General features: G+C 37.1%; 1 protein-coding gene across 9 annotated transcripts in view; it reads right to left on the bottom strand.

Moving 5' to 3' along the window:
• tspan4 (tetraspanin 4) overlaps positions 1 to 20,209 on the bottom strand; it is a 747,849-nt gene that overhangs the window by 72,131 nt on the left and 655,509 nt on the right. For all 9 annotated transcript variants that reach the window (XM_008108423.3, XM_062976117.1, XM_008108460.3 and 6 more), the window contains one exon: positions 14,344 to 14,418. In XM_008108423.3, the coding sequence (XP_008106630.1) occupies positions 14,344 to 14,418 (75 nt within the window). The remainder of the gene's footprint in view (positions 1 to 14,343; positions 14,419 to 20,209) is intronic.

Genomic DNA, 20,209 nt, shown 5'->3' with positions numbered 1-20,209 from the left:
CCAATTTATTTGTCACAAAAGTAAATATAATAGCTAGCATATGGTTTTCAGCTGTCCATCTAGGCAGAGATCATATTTAATGGTGGTGGGATAGACAATGTATATGGATGGATGTCCAGGACAATGATGGCAAATAGTTAGATGATGGCATGATGGAACTTGTCCTCACATGACAAGCAGTGACCGCTTGAGCTAGGAAACTGCTCCCAGTATCCTATAGCCATTGGACAAAAAATACTGTGCAAGGAGCCACTGAATACACCCACGCAGAATGACTGAAGCACTTACTGTAGACTGTGCTGAAGTTACTTAGAAGATCAGAGTGACAGTTTTCTAGACTGAACTTTTAATTTTATGGTGTGGGATTTGTGACTGGTATGGATATGCTACTGAGGAATCTTACCCTCTCTAAGCGATGCAACAAATACAGGATGGTGTAAGAAAGGAAGAGTCTACAAGATTCAGGGAATTCTAGGTGTTATGATCATTGGCTGAGAATTGAGAGCCTAACAAGTGTAAGCACTTGAGCTGCCCTGAGTGAGAAAGGCGGCATATAAATGATGGAAATAAATAAATAAATAAATAAATAAGCAGTCTGTAAACCAGTAAAGTGGGGGAGGGATTGCTGCGTGAGGGATCTAAATCAAGAGGCCAGTTCTTGAGCTGCACTGGACAGCAGTGAGCAAAATAGAATGTACCCATATTCCAAAAATACAGTAGTTTGATGCCAGTTTAGTTACGAAGGCTATTTTCTATGGAATCCTGGGGTTTGTTATTTTGGGGAGGTTTTTAAAAATCTTTGCTAGAGAGTTTTAATTCATTCTTTTGAACAGTAGTGCTACAGAGAGCAGTAAGCATATCACCAAACTATGAAACCCAGGATTCCATTGTATAGAAGCAAGAAAAAAAGAACAGTGTCAAGCTGCAATAATTCTGGAAACATCCAAATGTAAGTATCTCTCTTCAATACAGAACTGTGTACCATAACTGATTATGGCTTTAAAAAAATCTATTTACTTGTTTATTTGCATTATTTATATACCTCCCCAGAATAAGATGCTATTTTTTGGTTGCTTAAAGAATAAAGATCACAAAGAACACAATAAAGTACCTCATTTAAAGTACAAATGAAAGTGAAAAACCGATCAAAACAAATGGAGAAAACAGTAGCAATATCAACACAGTCAAAGTCTTAAATACTACAAGAAAGACTCAGGAAGACAATGCTTTTTGCATTGTTCCAAAAAGACACGAAAGTAGGCACTATGCATGCCAATCTCAGGAAAATGTTACACAACCAGGTGCCACCACTAAAAAGGTATTTTTCACCCATAGCTACTTGTCATCCCACACTTTGTAAAAATATTCAAAGAACAAACAGATGAAAACCTCCAGATGTAGATCTGCACGTGTAGGAAAATAAGATCCTCTATCTTCTGCATAATTTTCCACAGCTATAAATGGAGATTTATAGTGATTGTGAAATAGATATTCCCAAAGTAATGCTTCTGAGCCATGAATCTGGGTAGTATGAAAGAGTACTTTTGGCACATGGCATAGTGTGCACTGAACTAACATTAAATTATAAAACGAAACAATTCATAGATCATTTATTTAAGAATGTATGATTAGGAAGAATTAAGATTAGGAAGTGCAAAAGTATGAGCATGCACTATATAGGTATTTAGCACAAATCTCCTATCTTTTAGTTCTAATATCGTTACAACACAACTTTGATAAAAGACTGAAATTTGGTTTAGAAGATGGCTATTACCACATAAGATTGAGATCTTATCTGATGGGTGGAGGGTAAAGTTTCATACTTACCTGAAGGTCTGAGAGGTCATGGTTGCCAGCTGAGCAATTGTATGAAACAACTATCAGTGTACTCCTGTGGCTAATCAATGGCTGTTTCATTGAGATGGAGATGAGAGAATGGTGATCTGGGTACAATTCGTCTGCCAGTGTACTATTTGGGAAAAACTCATAGTGTAAAGAGGGAATTGATACATTCTTCTTCAATTTCATTTTTAAAAAATCATTACACAAGTATAACTCTGATTATACTAGCCCAATGGTTCTCAACCTGCAGTCCGCAGATGTTTTTGGCCTTCAACTCCCAGAAATCATAACAGCTGGTAAACTGGCTGGGATTTCTGGGAATTGTAGGCCAAAAACATCTGGGGACCCCAGGTTGAGAACCACTGCACTAGCCTATGCCACTAATCAGGTTCTGGCCTCAATTTTTTTTACAAGGCCATTAATCTTTGAGCATCACTGTTGAAGAAGGGGTGATTTGGAGGTCTCTCATTCATAGGAATGAATCATGAATCAAAATTGACTTGACAAGGACTAACAACAACAAAAATCAAGAGGGAGGCATTTCTAGAAAAGGCATTTTATACATCTATGTCACTCTTGCTGTATTTAGGTAACACTAGGGCATAGATGTGCTCATTATTCTTTCCTAGCCTCTAATATGATGAACATTTCACAGGATGGTGATTTTTATAGGTATTGCATTTAACGTTGGTCTAATAAATTAAGGAAACAAAATTGATTCTCTATTTCAGGTTTACTTCCACTTTGGAGGAATACTGAATTTCAAATCTTAATTGCTGTAACAACAGGAATATGCACTGTGGGAAATCCCAAAGGCAAATTTGTTTTAGTCAATCAGTCATTTTAAAAAAATGTACAACGTTAGCAATGGGGGGAAGGAGACAAACAAGATGGCTAAAAACAACCCTAAAATGAGACTTAGGGTAGCATAGTATATGCTACCCATTGCCTTTCTAATGTTTAGTTGGTAAACTAAATTATTATATTTTTCCATATATTTTTATTGCAAATATACGAAGAATGGGGAAGGATACAAGAGTGGATATAGAACAGGGGCATTTTAACATCTTCTTCATCTTCTTTTATTGTTATCCAATACAAACATGGCTTCTATGATGTTAAAAAAGAAAAGAGGAAAAAGGCACACTTATTTTCTAAGCTAAAACAGAAAGATAGAAAAGGGATGTACAGTGTTTTGAAACAAGAGAGATAGAGAAGTTGAGAAAAGTAAAACAGAAAGCCCTAACTAATGCTTCATACTTTGTCTCTGATTTCTTCTTCATAATTAAAAAAAATCTCTCTTTTTTTGTCAGTTTCTTTTCTCTGGTAGATTAACTTTCCAGAATCCCTTGGGTATCATTGGGGATCCTGCTATTCTTGTCACTAACTTCTGTTTTTTCTTTTCTTGTTATTCCTACATACTTGTACTACTAATTTTCCCTTTATGCTATAGAAAACACCATATTTTCATTTTCTTTTCTTCTTTTAAATAATCAATAAAAGGCTGCCAGTCTTCTTCAAATCTGGAAGGATCTGTGATTGTATATACCTAGTCAGTTTGTCCATCGCTAACTTTATGTAATCCATAAATCCTGAGTGGGAATTTCTTCTTGTTTCCAGTAACCACAAATAATGGAAGGCTCTCTTGTTTGACGAATTCTGTCCAATTATATTTTTAAAGGTATCTTTAGTGTCCTCATTCTTGAGATAGTAGATGATCATCCAGTTCTCCTTCATCATGTGGAATGACGTATTGCTGTTACTGAACATCTTCCTTATCTAAGATCTATTGAGATTGCCATCTCTTCTTGCCTTCTGGTATGTTCTCTTTCTCCTTGGTCTTCTGATCTTTCTTCTGAATCTAGCTCTTTTTTTAATTTATCATAAAAGAACTAAATTTTATTGTAGGCCTTCATGATTGATGTTAACCAATACCTTTGTTCTTCTTGATTTTCCCATCTAAATCTGCAGCATTTCATCTTGAGTTTATCTGTCAGGAAAAAGCAATCTTTTCTTTATTATCTGAGGTGGAAGTTCCCTTAATGCTGCAATCCTGGTATTTCCTATTTCAATTGGATTTTTGGCGTAAGCTTGCAAAATTTGGTCTCATACTTTCCTTCTTGTAAACAACACAACCACATCTCTTGGAAGTTTATTCCTTACTACATATTGGGATTGGACCCAAAATGTCCTGATGATTTGAGTCTCAGCCACTTGCTCTGGTCTACCAAGGATTCCAGCCACAACTTCAGTTATTCAGTTTCTGTACAGATTCCAGTATTTCTCCCAATGTCAAAGAGTATTCACTTTGTGAAAACTCTAATCCCTAAAACTGAATTGAGTCTCTTTGGCAATCCATTTGCATCTTATTTTGAGCCTCTTCAATTACTTTTATTTTCTGTTTTTGCTGTTCCTGCTGCTTCAAAATACCACTCATTGTGTCTGTCATCTGTTGCATATCTTTCTCCATCTCTTTTTTAATGATTTTTAAATTAAAGCTTGCTTCACACATTGTAAAATTGAAAAATTAAGGAGGGAAAATGATGAGAGAGGATGAAAAGATTTATATGGGAAAGTACTAAAAAAGGACAGAGATGGGGAGAAAAAAAGAAAAAACAGAATCAAAAAAGAGGTAAAAGATTTGTGTCCTTCCAATCTTCTTCATCGCGGTTTAATTATTGTCCTTAGTCTCAACTCATTCAGTCTATGTGCTTCACCCATTCGCTCTTTTTCTTTGTAAGGCAAATTTTCTTTACCTCAATAGAATTGGCTATATTAGTAAACTTCTGTTCTTTTGAATCATATAGTCTTTGAAGGGTTGCCAATCCATTGTTTTCTTGGATCTTCCTTAATGTTTTGTTAATAATTGAGTCAATTTGTCCATATTCATAAGTTTCACTATTTTGATGATCTGTTGTAGGTATTTCTTTCTGTCTCCAGTTTCTTGTGTATACTATTCTAGCTACAGTTATTTTGTGTCAAAAGCATTGCATAATAAATTTAAAATTGATAAAATAAAGGGATCACAAGCAGCTAAATAGCTTTAGACCAAAAGCGGGAAACAGCAACAGCATTGTCTATAGCTTTAAACAATTCTTCCTCTGTACATGAGGCAGGGCATTGTGAGCAAGCATGCAGATGCTGAGTTCTTTTTCTGCTCCACAATCACACAAGGTGGAGGATTCTTCTAGGTAGTGCCATTTTGCCAGGTTATCTTTTGATCTGCCACTCCACTTCTGAGTCTGCTCAGAGACTTCCAAGTTGCACATTTTTGTTTTGCCGCAGTTACTAGATAGTCAAAAAGTACAACTTTGTTTACTTCCATTTTCATATCTGTTATTCCTGATAGAAAATATTCAGGTTTCAATTGTATTTTAATGAGGTCTCTTGAATTTCTTTCTAACATTTCTTTGCTTTACTACACATCCACCACATGTGGTATAAAGTGCCTTCTTAACTTCCACATTTCCAACATTTATTTTGCATTTTTAGTAATATTTTCCTAATTTTTGTGAGTTTATATACTACCAGTACATCATTTGGCACCAATTTTCCTTCAAATCATATGCATATGTTTGTTTCAGTTTGTAGTTCCATATATGCCCCATTCTTCCATTTTTATTGACCTGCATATTGGCTTCCCATTTAATCATGCATTCTTTGACTTGTTTAGTATCTGTTGAACATTCTAGTAACTTCTTGTAAATTTTGGTAATTAATTTTTATCTGTTGTCATTATTTTGTCCCAGAATGTTTCTTTTTCAGTAAATCCATTTTTGCCTTTGTTATAATTTTTTCTTAGTTGTCTTTATTGGAACCAAGAGACATTTTCGTAGTTTAGATTAATCTCTTCCTGCATTTTCATCTCATGAATTCCCTTTTTATTTCTTCAAGATTTCTTTATAGGTGGGCCACTTCTCCCACCCTAGTAGTCTCCTGTTCCTGCTTCTAATGGAGAAATCCATAATGCTATTTTAGAATAAAGTTTCTTTTTGTATCTTTCCCAAAGTAGATCTTATAAAGTGGTTTCCAATTTTTTTCTCTATTTTTGTTTTTTCATACCAGACATAGTGTCCTATTTTGTTTTTCAAGAACAGCCTTAAAACAATGTGGTAAGTAATGAAAACTGCTTTACTTCAGCAAAACATAAAGAACAGCACACTCAGTGGTATAATGCAAAAGAAAGCAAAGAAGTCTTAGGGCAAACACAGTTCTTAAGTCTCTGATCAATTCTCAAATCAAGTAGCAGTCTTACTTCAGACAAGGAAACAGCAATAAATCCTTAAGAACAGTTTTCCAGATGCAAACTCAAAGCAGGCACAAGGAGAGTGATGGCTTAGGCATTAGAGTCAGTTTGTTACCAGCAAAAGCTGACTTCACCTAGCTTCTGCTTTATAGCCCTGAGTTCCCTCACAGCTGCTAGGGCAGTTCCCAATTACTCAGCTGCATTTCTGGCAGCTATTCTAGCTGAACGACATCTCTGCTCTCTTTCGCCTCTTCTGAAATGTGGGTACTTGCAAAATCTCCTCCTCAGATTCCAACTCCCCCTCAAAATCATGAACATTTTCCTGCTCTCCTTCCTCTTCTGAAGAAGAGAAATTCCTAACACATAGGCATGCCATCCGATTCTCAAATCATAACCTTTTAACATCAGTATTTTCTTCTTATTAAGTGTTGTCCAGTCCTTTATCCATGTCAAACCACAAGTTTCAAAGTATACTTTTAGATCTGGCAGGCCTAAGCCTCCTCTCTTCTGTTAAATTCTCATTTGTTAAGTTTGTATATTTAATTTTTGGTTTCCCCCCCTGCCAGATAAATTTAGGTAAGTCCTTGTTTCACTCTTTGAAAATCCTTATATTTTGAATTATAGGAAGATTCTGAAATAGGTATAACATTTTTGGGTGTATGTAAATTTTTATAGTCGAAATTCTTCCTAGTAAGGATAAATTTAGATTTTTCCAATTCTCCAAATCCTTTTTGATTTCCTTCCATTTCAATTCATAGTTATTTTTCAGAAGTTGATAATTCTTTGCTGAAATCATAAGACCTAAATATTTAATTTTGTTTGATATTTGTAGTCCTGAAATCTCTTTTAGTTCTTCTTGACTTTTCTTTGGTATATTTTGGTTAAAATAATTAGGGTTTTTTGGTATTTTTTGAAGCATGAGAGATCTTCAAATTCTTCTATTTTGTTAGTCCATTTTTTATATTTTCTAGAGGATTGTCAACAACACAAATTAAATCATCACCAAAAGCTCTCACTTTATAGTATTTATTCCTTATTTTAGTTCCAATCAAGTTTTTGTCCTCCCTGATATTAATTAAAATTATTTCCATTGCAATTATAAAAATTAAAGGAGATAAGAGGCATCCTTGTCTGGTATCTTTGCTTATTTTAATGCTTCTGACCTCTTGGCCATTGATCATAATTTTTGCTATCTGTTGATCATAAATAGCTTTGATTGCATTTAGGAATTGATATCCCGTGTCCATTTCGCTCATTAAAATTTGGAAAAAGATCCAGTTGATATTATTGAAAGCCTTTTCAGCATTTAATGCTAACGGGACCATTTCTTTATGGTTGTTTAACTCATAATATTCTTTTTTCATAAATGTTCTTCAGCCTGTGTAATTCTCTTGTCAATCCTGACCTCCAGATTTTTCATTCCATCTGTAATGGTTCTTAATTGGGTTAAGATTTCCCTCAATGGATCTTCTTGTGGAAGTAACTTCTCCTGAAAGCTTATTTCTGATACTTGAATCTTGGTCTTGTTGACATTGCAGTCATTTCTGTAGTCAAGCCAACTTAAAAACAAACAAACAACCATGTCTAATTTGTGAAGATTTGTTGTAGTGCCCACTTCGGCCACTTTCACTTTTATTACACTGTCGCCTACAGCCCTTATAGTTGTTTCCCTGTTTTATGAGTGTATTTCAACCTATACTTCAAGCTCCATGGTTTTCTCTCTATGGTTCATCTCTATGATTATTTCCTGTCTTATTTCCTTTTTGGAATCAGTCAAGAAGTTCCATGCAGTTCCATGTTGGGAATGCTTTGGTTGGGTCTTCCTGCATGGTAGACCATTGCCATGGCAGCTCTACTGATAACAAAGTGACTTGGAGGTATCTCATTTACAGAGTTGATCTGATAGCAATTAACAATAACAATAAAACCCTATCAGTTTTCATATTTCTCAGTAGGATTATAGATTTAGAAATAGGCTGAGATGAAGTGAAAAGCCCCAAGGATGGAGGTATTTGTGGAGGATATTCGGTTGGTAAAGGAAGAATGCAACACTCTGATGCTATCTGACATCAATATATGTATGTTGGCCAATGTAGTGTCTATTCCTTCCTCAAGTAATATTTTTCTTGAACTGCCAACCCTCTTAGATGTCTTTGCAATTTTTACTTTTGAGACCACAAGCTGAATCCAATAAATATGTATCAACAGCACACAATTAAGCCACTTCTTGGTTTCCTTTCTATTTGTACAAGAAACTTCCTTTGACCTTTCTAACTTTGAAATCATTCTTCTTGAGTTTATCATTCCCAGTTTGTAGGTGTTAAAAAGCACTACCAGACTTCTCTGTATAAATCATTAGAATGGTCAACACCTGAACAAATAAGCCTACTGGGGAATGATATATTATATTGCAAAAGAAAAATAAATCTGGCCTTTACTTTTTGCCTTTGGGAGAGCATTCATAATAGAAATATAAATACAGTGTTAAAACTGGAAGAGCAGAATAAGTTATTATTGACATGTTATTTACGGAGTCAACACTCTGCAAACAATGCACCTATGAATTCTTATAACTCTGGAAATGTTACGCTTATGCTTGACCTTCAAGCCTGGAGGAAGGATGGATGGAAACTTGAGATGTGGCACCTTCAGGAGGGAGAGATAGGTGCTCTTGAAATATGGATTTTCAGCCAGGATTTTCTTGGCAGAATGAACTTAGATATGGGAGTCATGTACTTCCAGATGTTGGACTGCAATTCCCAACATTCTACATCACTGGCTAGGAGCTGCTGGAACTGCAGTTCTAGTAAGTAAGTAAGTAAACTTTTATTACGGTCAATGACCAGCTCGTAACAGGGGTACCCAGTTCTGTACATTCATTGGAACTGCAGTTCAACAACATCTCCTACACAGGACCTGGTGTATATGATTAGATACCAAGGTTTTTACCTGCTAATGTATGGAATAGCTCAAATCAAAGAGGGTTGAGATTACATTGTGTAGTGAATATTTAATCCCCAAATACTTTATAATGTAATATGGCAGAATGAAAATATTGCTCTGTAGATTGGTGCAGATCTGCAAACCATCAGCTGACAAATTTCAAGGTAAGGGGAGGGGGGAGGGATGGAAAGGAAAGAGTTGTACCCTATGAGTACAAATATGATACCAGTCCGTGGCACATTAGAAACATTAAGTTGGCAGTACTGAGGAGAACAGTACTAAAACAGACTCTTCACTGTATTTGGAGATGCTGTTTTCTTAAATTCTGATAATAAATCTACCCAGTTTTATTTGCGCTAAAGCAGTGAACTTGGTTAAAATGAGTATTCAGAGTATTAGTTGTTGTGTACCCTTGTAGTTTCTGACTTATGGCTACACCAAGGCATTACCAAAACACGATTTTCTGGGGCTGAAAGTGGGTGATTTGCCCAAGGTCACCCAATGGGTTTCCATGGTCATGTGGGAGATTAAAATCTGGCCTCCAGGGTTCACTTAACCACTACACCATGGAAAATTATCTCTCAGAAGATGTTTTTCATATGCAGTATTTCAGAACACCTAACCAAATATGTGATCTATACCAGTGGTTCACAACCTTGTGTTCCAAGTTCTCGTTGGACTTGAATTCTAAAAAGTCTCAGGCAACATGGCTGTGGGTCAAGGATTCTGTGAGTTGCTGTTCAAAGGTTTACAATCTGCAATTGGAAGAGGACAGACAATAGAGGAAAAGGATGGTGTGGAAGGGAACAAACAAAGAAAATGGATGGAGTGGAAGAGAAAAGGCATGCCTTATTTCAGTTAGGCATATTTAGGCATTCACATCATGGGGATCAAATGAAGTTGTGAAGGAGAATTATGTAAAGTGAATGACAGCCAACTGCGAATTGCACATTTGCAATTCAGCTTGGAAAAAACAAGCATTAGAATACAATGTTTGTTCCCTCTTGTGCTGTAAAAAACACAGATATGAGGTGATCTTTATCTAAATGAGTTACAATCTATAATGGATCAGATAATCGGGCATCAGGGAGAACAAGGCCAATCAAAGGAGATTCAGGTGAAAACAGATGTAGGGGGTTGTAATGACGAAGTCCAGGAAATGAAAGGAGGCAAAATGGCATGAGAAGACAATGCAGACTACTTTCTGCAGATCAGATGAGAAGGAAGACAGTGAAGAAGTAGACTACTGGGTGGTGAAGAACTTTATAAAAAGTGAGAAGTAGAATATAGGCCATGACAGGGAGCAAAATTATGTAGTACAGATGGAGTATTGTATAGTTTCAGATGTTGTCAGACTACAGCTACCAGCAATTGGTACCAATGCTACCTAGGTCTTAGAGTAGCAATCCAATAATATCTGGAAACTCAAAGATGACTCTTGCTTTAAAGAGAGGGATTGCTGTTATGCTTTTGAATTATTTTATTCCTAGGGGTTAGAATTGTTCATAAGTATTAGAAACTCAAAATTTAAGATTTCAAAACACTGATGAACCATAACATAAACATTTGTTTGGCTCAGCTTGTGACATATACATTGTTGTGACATATACATCCTAAATGTGCTGACATCTACAATTATTTAAATTTAGAAAAAAAAACCCATTCGCTCAAAGGCACCATGGAATGCTTGTAGTATAAAGTCCCTGGCCTGATTCCTAGAAATTCTTGTTAATGGATTTCAAGGAAAAGAGACCAGTATGTGACTCAGAAGGGCTGCCATGACTGACAGTATCCGACATGTTAGAACATTGATCTTTTTCAATGAAATAACTATCACTGTATTTCAGGAAAAGTTAAAATAACTCTAGAAAATTATCTAAATAAAAATGCAAATGAAAATAAACTAATGCAAAGAAGGATCAATCAGAGTTTTTCATACTTGGCAGGGCATGCCATTCTCGTAAAGTTTAAAAAGTCAGTTCTAAGGAACATACCAATATATGGAAAATTATGTTTTCAGGGAGCATTTTCTAGGCTGACTTGACTATCATAGCTAATCCACTCCGTCTCCCCATTGTCTGGAGTATTCTGGGTGCTGTGGTCAAAACTGTAACTCTCCCAAACCCAGTGTTTTGTTCTTGTTGCTTGCTAGTGCTGAAGCATCACATAGAAATGACCCACTTTGCAATAAACATACCATTGTCTTAATATAAGGTCTGCATGAAGGCGGGGGGAACCAAATCAACCATAGGCGATATGTCTGTTACTCAACAATGCTCACTTTTCTTACTGGTGAAGTATTTTTTATTTTTGTACTCCATGTGTCTACAGTGTGCAAGGCCTATGCGTGTTATTGAAGTTTAGTAAGAAGTCTGTTTTCTTGCTTTGTTTGAACATTTGAAATGATCACCATCTACATGGAGGCAAACCTTTCCCATTTTTTTTCTCCTGAGAAATGTCAATTGGTAATATGTCAATTCTCTTTTCACGTAGGACTAAATTATCACATTCATTTTATTGAGGATAAGGGAGGTTCGGAGGAAAAGGCAAATGCTGTTTATCTTTCCAAAATGTCAAAGAAAAAGCTATAATCATTTCTCTATTTTATATAAAAGACTTCACATAAGAAACCTAATCATGAGGACTTCATTTTTTTTCCTGCTGGTGATATCTGGATATCTCTGTATATGTTCAGTATGAGAATGAAATAAGACGGTTGATAGTATGAAGTCCCTGGCCTGTTTCCTAGAACTTCTGGCTAATAGATTTCAAGGAAGAGAGACCATACATGACCACTGTAAAAGATACTGCTTTCCTGATCAAGTTCACTCAAAAATATACCTCTCTTCATATTTTAAGAGAGCCCTCGGAGGCGCAGCGGGTTAAACCACTGAGCTACTGAACTTGCTGACTGAAAGGTCAGAAGTTTGAATCCAGGGAACGGGGTGAGCTCCAGCTGTTAGCCCCAGCTTCTGCCAACCTAGCAGTTCGAAAACTTGCAAATGTGAGATCAATAGGTACCACTCCGCTGGGAAGGTAACGGCACTCCATGCAGTCATGCTGGACACATGACCTTGGATGTATCTATGGGCAACTCCGGCTCTTCGGCTTAGAAATGGAGATGAGCACCAACCAGTCAGACATGACTAGAATTGATGCCAGGGGAAAACCTTTACTTGAACCTAATATTTTGTTTTCCCAAATAATTTGGAAAAACAAATGATGATCATCTATCAAGAGTGCTTTGATTGGGTGTTCTCCTGCATGGCAGGGACTAAATGGCTGTGGTCTCTTCCAGTTGTATGATTCTGTGATATGATTCTGTGATGAATTGAAATGATGCTTATAATGCCACCCAAGCCAAGTTTTCTACTGATTCATAGTATTCTACAGATGTCAGTGTGAAGCAATGTGCCATCATGTTTAACTCTCATTACATTACTCTCCACCAACTCTGATTCACATAAAAACATTACAACAGTCCTCATCTTTTCGTCTTTCTAAACATACCAAGTGTGGTGCTAGGTATATATATATTTTAAAAAAAATTGTACACTGTTCATATCTTTTCATTAATCTGCCTTCTATTATGCATAAGCCTCTCTCATAAGAGGTTACAACTCATTCATGACCAGTTACAGCATATGAGTAATTTAAAATGGTCACTGACAATGTAAATCATCTTTCATGGCAACTCTGAATTTTTATAGATCATTTTGGCATTAACTCCATATTTTGCCATACTTATAATAGAAGTTTTAAACTATGCTTCATCCTAACAGATACCAAGGCAGTAAAAGCTTTGGCAATTTAAAAATTTCAAATACAGTGTTCCCTCACTTATCGTGGGAGTTACGTTCCAGGACCACCTGCAATAAGTGAAAATCCGTGAAGGAGGGACACTATATTTATTTTAATATTTATACATTATTTTAGTAGTTATACACTATTTTAAGATTTTATCAACCAATTGTGTGTTGATAAATCACCTCCTTCTCCTCCTGTTGCCACTTGGGCTCCTTTTCTCTCCCTTCGGCTTCTCCTTCCTCCCTTCCTTAGGTTGTAAATTGTAATTTTTTCATTATTTATAATAGTATTTTAGAGTTTCTTGAAAAACTGCAAAACAGCGAATCTGTGAAAAGTGAACCACGAAGTAGTGAGGGAATACTGTAATTACTGATTCTACAAATGAATCAGCATTGTACAGTATTTACATTACTCGTTGTGGATGGAGAAAACCTTGGGTAAATCATTACTATTCAGCTTAACCTATCTCACAGTTTGGCTATGAAACAAAATGCCACCTGTAGCTATTTGAGAATAGGAATCTGTCTGTCAGTCAGTCTGTCTGTCTGTCTATCTATCTATTAATAGGTGAAATACAAGCACTGTTATATTCTTACAACATGAGACAAGGTAGTTAGAGTGCAAGGTGCTTCTGCTTGCTCAAGTGACTAACCTCTTATTCAGCCTGATCATTATTTGTTCACACACACACACACACACACACACACACACACACACACACACACACACACCAATAATATTAATAATGAAGAAATCAATAAATCAGCAATAAAAATAAGGGAGGCAACTATGGAAGACAGGGGCTCAAGTCTTGACAAAAAGGGCACCCCCTTCTTGTCTATTTGTTTGGCTTAAAAGAGGAAGGGAAGAAAAAAGCTGATAATGTTTCTTTATAAAAGGAGACAAGATAAAGAAAAGTGTTGTGACAAAGAGCTACTTAGGCAGCTCTATTTAAATTCTGTTTCCGCTCTCTGGATAGGGCTGGAGGGGGAAAAGCAGAGGGTGAAAACACCTATTGTTGTTTGTGTCCTTAAAGCTAACTTGGGGGAATAGCAATAGCAGATGTTAGCCATTGTCAGCTTGACTAGAGTATATATCAACAATCTCCAGTTTCATATTTCTGATCGAATGTCTGCATTGTCCACTGTGGAATTTAGGTAGAAAAAATGTATTCCCTTACTAATGGACATCTTAATGTGATTATTATCTGCCTTTTAGAGCATGAGCTTTCATCAGCCATTCCTGATTAGCTTTCATTGTTATTTAAATAGTCATTGTGCTGCAAATATATCTGACCTTGGATCACAAATGAAGTAGAGACAAACACAGAGATAGAATCCATGTAGAAAAAGTAGTTATGTATTCTGAGTGCACTTTGCCTGAAAGGGAGTATCTTGAGAAAACATGATATGCATGCCAAGACAAAGATTTCCTGATTTATTTATGAGAGAAGGGGTATACTGATTTGCTAAAGGAGAGAAAAAAAGAGGGGTCTTTTGACATACCTTGTCGGTGTAGACGAAGAAGAGAATCACCACGGTGAGCTCCAGCACAAATATAATTAACAGCATGATAAAAAACTGTCAAGAGAAGAGGGATGGGAGAGAAATGCCCAGAAACATCAAAAGTCTGTTTCATCTTACCAATGCTGCACAATATTTGTATCTTGTACTAGGAAGTAAACCTCTGCATGGATGGTACCACTTCCCATGCAGATGGAGGTTCACATAAATGGATTTTCCTTCATACAAGAAAATTCCACACACATCATAAAATAACAGATCAGGAAAATCACAAAGCTAGAACACATACTATTTTTTTTTCAAATCTTCTATGCAAAGGAAATTTTTCTGAATGAATATGTAATAAGGAGTCTTACAAGTAAACTGATGCAGTATTAAAGGAAGACCCTGAGTTACAAACATCTGACGTACAAACAACTCACAGTTACAAATGAGGGTGAGACAACAGGAAGTGAGAGAAATCTACCTCTAGGAAGCAAAATTCACTCGTCATGGGGAAAAGGTGTCTCAACTGAAGTTTTATTACTAATTCTTGTTTCCACAAAAATCTTTTTTTTTTCAAAATCCTATTATCATAAATACAGAAGGTGAGGTGAAATCCTCCGAACAGGGGCACAGGCAGCAAAACGAACACTACAGGGGTGATAACCTTTCCCTATGCTATCCAAAGTATATATATATCTGGACTTACACTTAAAAAATGTACCTATTCTGACTTACAAATAAATTCAACTTAAGGACAAACCTACAGAACCTATCTTGTTCACAACTTGAGGACTACCTGTAGTGCAGTTGACTTCAGGAGGAGACATTTAAAAGTCTTCATGGTATAGACAATATTTATCATGGCTCCAACTTAGTCTGGTAGGAAATGTACACCTGGAAAAAGGCCAAATAACCAAAGCACCAAATATGGAAATTACTTTTACCTACAACAGCTAAGATACATCTAGAATATTCAGAAAAGCAATGCTGGATGACACCAAATATCTTTCTTTTCCAGTATTCTATTTTGACAGTAGATGCCTATGAGAAATTGTCTGATACTAAAAATGATATACAGGTAACCATGACTAGTAGCTAATTCGAGGTCTTTATCTTCCTCAAATTTGTTCCCTTTGAAAACCACCCAATCTGGTCACTATCAATACACCTTTCAGCAACCAACTTCATAGTTGAACTATGCATTGTACTTTCTTTGAAATTTCTTCACACTCCCATCACCAAAGTTCTTTGGTTTATCCTGCATTCTAAAACTACAGGAGAGACCTGAAACAGTTCTCTGATCCACTTTCTCAATGGTATGCATAGACCTTATGTGTCTTCCTTTGTTGTGAAGCTAAATGTTAGGTCCCAGCCGGCTAGGGCACCAAGGCCTGCAGCGTTTCAGGACCTGCACTTTGACATAGATAATGAGGAGGAATTCACTGACATTGCACCCTCCACAGAGGGGCCTTTACAGCTGCAGGTGCCTGAAAATGTTGACATTGGAGAATTGTTAATTGGGGAGGATTCTTCTAGTCCTTCATCACAGACAGAGCCAGATGTGGAAGAAATGCCTGGGAATGGAGTGTTTAATCGTAGAGATTTTGTGACTAGACAAAGGAGGGCAAAACAGGAAATTTGCCGCAGCCAGAGACTGGCAAACAGATGGGAAAATGCGTAGCATTCCCTTGAGAAAGTTTTGGCAGTTTGTACTCCCCAAATTCTGAACAGACCAGAATCTGTTAAAAGTGTATTGTTTGGTAGATTCCTTTGCGGTTTCAATGATGCTTTCTGGAGAAAGGTTTCTCTGTTCCTAGTTCCTGTTCAAGCCAAGTTTCCAATTTCCAGTCGGGCTGCGCCAGGCCACGACTCTCAGGTAGACCCTGGCATTACTTCGGATGTTATTTCTCGTTCCTGATTCAAGTTTGCCTCTGCTTTAACGCCTTGTTTACCTTGATTGCTACAAAGCATTTCCAGTGAATAGAACTCTGTTTTTTACCAGCCTTGTTTCCCTGTTTAACTTCGCGGACTTGATTTCTTGGGAGAGCTAACGAGTTCTCATTTTCGAGTGCTCACGCTACCTTGGGGTGCAACATTAAAAAGCCCAAAATGCTGTAATCTTTCTTCCTGTAAGAGTTGTTCCACTCCAGGATCATTTAATCCCCTGATCATTTTTTCGTTTCTCCACCTTTTCTACCAGTAGAACATATTCTGTGAATAGTGGTGATCAGAACTATATACAACAGACCTGCACAACCTGTGGCCTTACAGGTGTTTTAAATTTCAGGTCTTAGAATTCCTGACCATTGGACAAACTGGCTACGACTTCTGAGAGTTGGTGACACAAAAAACTGGAGGGTTTCAGATTGTGTGGACCTGAGTATTCTGAGCATGGTTGCATAGTAGAATTGTAGAAGGATAATTGAGTAATAGGCATGGGTGAATTCCTCAGAATCATCGTAAATCAGAATAAAATCGGATCTATTCCGATTTTTGAACAGGGTTCCGATGCGCATTAGCGTGTCGGAGTTAACTCTCAATTTCAATGTCCTCCTTTAGTTTGAGAGAGGCAGCAATGTTACATAGCTGAATCCTCTGGGTTCAAGGCCCTTTCTTTGTTTGTTTGGCCTCCTCAAAGCACTGTATGTCCCATTATTCCCAAAAACCCAATAAAACAGGAAATAACACTTTCAAACCAGGAACAGATGTCCTTATTCTGAGGCTAATGGGCATCTGCTGGGAGTGGTTTGATGGTGTGCCTGGTTGATAAATGTTGTTTCCTAATTGGTTCTGTCACAAAAACATGGCAAAACATTATTACACTGCCAAAACTTTGTCTTTGTGCAAGGGATATCGTCTTATAAATAGCACATTATGGTTTGCTGAGTGTCCTGTCCACCAACTTAACAGTTTCAGCCACAAAAACAAAGTTTTTGAAGAAGAACAATGGCTTTCAAAGTAAAGACAACCCAATGAAAGAGGAAATAAGACTTTCAAACTAGGAACAGATTTCTGTAATTATTAAAAACGTTTTTTTTAATAAAAGCTATGAAAATTCAAAAAAGATCAGAGGATAAGGAAAACCTTCTGAAATTTGCTGAGCTAACAATAGTAAATGTTTTCTACCACAGTAGCAAGTTTGATCAGGATAGCTCAAAAAATGAGAACAGGAGAATCCCCTAACCCCCCCCCCCCCCCCCCCCCCGTGCAGAGCCAGGGCAGAGCTATTGTGTATGTGCATCCACCATTAACGGATTAATTATAAATATTCAGAAGTTTCAGAAAGTTCCGAATTTTTTGCTTCAAAATTCAGAAATGACTAGAAACAAACAGCCAACATCCCCTACTTTTGAAGAGAGTTTGGAACCATTTTTTCCTGGATCGCACAAGCCTACTGAGTATCTTCAAGTCATTTCTGACTTATGGCAACCCTATCACTGGGTTTTCTGAGACTAATAGTGTATGACTTGCCCAAGGTCACCCAGTGGGTTTTCATGGCTGAGTGGAAATTTGAACCATGTTCTCCAGAGTTGCAGTCCAATGCTCAAACCACTAACATTTGCTCTATGATACTGCAAATGATACTCTATGATCCTGCTAAAGCATCATATCACTGAGCAAATAAACATGGATTTTTGGAGTCAGAACTCAGAAACACCAATGCATAGGGTCTTCAGTTGTTCCAAGAGGTACAGGAGAGCATTGTTCAATACAGGTTGAGCACTCCTTATCTGGAATTCCAAAATCTGAAATCCTCCAAAAATTATATTATTACAGTTTGAAAAACCCTTTCGCTGAATGCTGTAGGATTTTTCTGCTTCATTTAGCAGTAAGGGAGGTTACACATAAAGGTGACATAATGAAATTCTTAATTTAGCAATTTACTTTGAAAATCCAAAGCAATTTAATATCAGGCTCTTGCTGACTCTTTCTCATCCTGTGCCCACCTCCCACCCAGGTTCAATGGAGAGCGCTCTCGGGTCTTTTGTTGCTTCTCTAGTCTTTTTCGCTTTCTCTCTAGGGAGCTTCTTTTGCTAAGCAAACCAATTTTGCTGTCACGAAAATAACACTTGATGATGAACCTTGATGCAGTTTTAGACAACTAAGCAGCAGTTAAAATAGCATTGCTCTTATTTTTCCTTGCTACTCTTTCAAAAAAAAAAGTGGGGAAGGGTGCGGGGGAGGGGGATCACGCAAATGTATGTATAACCAGCAGCTATTTTGTGCAGCTTATGGAAAACAGGTCCATCAAAAGTGCGAAAGGAAATGTGACTCTTATTTTCCAAGCATTCAGCTAATTCACATTTGCTATGAATCAAGAAGAGTGGGAGAAAAGCACAACAGAGTGTTCATATTTGCTCACTGGGGAGAATTATCATTTGCTTGCAGCCTAATTCTAGAATGCTATAAATATGTGCTGGGGGGGGGATGTACAGCATGATTGGGGGGAGTTGGCCATAGAGTCAACCAGAGGACATAGAAATTCATAGAGAGAACATTTTTAGTCAGATCTGTGGATGCAGACTATAATCTTGTTGGAATTAACAATAGGAATTATAATGATATATTTTCCTCCTCCCACTATTTCCTAACACTGAGACTCAATAAGGTTTAGAAATATTAAAACAACTACAGATAAAATCTACAGTTCACAGTGTGCCACCACAATGCAAAGTATAGGACACATAATCACAATGTCTAATGTGCAATTTCCAAAGATAGAGAGGCGTAGTTACACAGATAGCATGTTCATCTATCAGTTGAATACTCCTGTTGCACAATACTGAATTTTTGGCCCCACATGCACAGGTTGTTTAAAAAATTCTGACCTGTATACCGTAGTTAAAATTATTACCAAATCACTAAAAAAAGAGACTAAAAAACTGGCTAAAGGCTTAAACAAATCAATAATCTGAGTCAGTATGAGCCAGGTCAGTGTAAGCCAGCTCCATATGAACTGGATAATGCAATTGAACTCACAAACACCACCACTTATACTTCTGTTTATATCACTGTCGTCCATTCTAAGACAACGGTCTTGCCATCATTATGCTCCAACATACAATACCAGAGTCCCAACATCTGTGATATGCAGGTTATTAAACAGCTTTGACGCAAGGTCAATGAAAACTATGAAAGCTCAAGGCACAGATCCCAAAAATATCTCATAGTTTGCTTCCCAAGCGAAATTATAAATTTGGGGAAGAACAAAAATGAACTTTGGTGTGGTTCTGGGAGGCTGCAGGCTGCTGATATAAGAAAGATTTATGCCTTGAGGCAACACAATCCCAATGCAAAGCATTCGCACAGAACATCATAAAGAAGATTAATCTACTTTGCAGGGAGAAATATGTCATCACAAAAGTTTCTGGGAGCAGAGATGGTATCTGGAGAAAGCTGCTGAGGGAAATCTTTATTATAAGAGTGACTCTTGCTGCTGTTATTTTAAAGGCCCCTGTGCTAGCACTCAACAGGAGCAAGGAGAGAAGAAGATAGTACAGGCAGTCCCTGAGTTACAAACATCTGATGTACAAATGACATTGTTAAGAACGGGGTTGAGACAACAGGAAGTGAGAAAATGTACCCCTAAAAAGGGAAATTCACTCCTGAAAAGTTATCACGGGGAAAAGGTGTCTCAACTGAAGTTTTATCATCAATCTTTGTTTCCACAATAAGTCAATTTTTTTCAAAATCCAATTATCACAGGAGCAGAAAGTGCAGTGGAATCTTCTGAACAGACAGCAAAACACACACCATAGGGGTGTTAACCCTTCCCTATGCGATCCAAAACTAAATGCGCACGCATGCAAGCACACACATATGGCTGGACTTACATTGAACTGCAGCAGAACTTTCTCTTATA

Source organism: Anolis carolinensis, chromosome 1 (assembly GCF_035594765.1).
Source record: "Anolis carolinensis isolate JA03-04 chromosome 1, rAnoCar3.1.pri, whole genome shotgun sequence".
Lineage (NCBI taxonomy): Eukaryota > Metazoa > Chordata > Lepidosauria > Squamata > Dactyloidae > Anolis > Anolis carolinensis.
The sequence above is the reverse complement of the archived record's forward strand: the minus strand, read 5'-3'. Positions and strand labels throughout refer to the sequence as shown.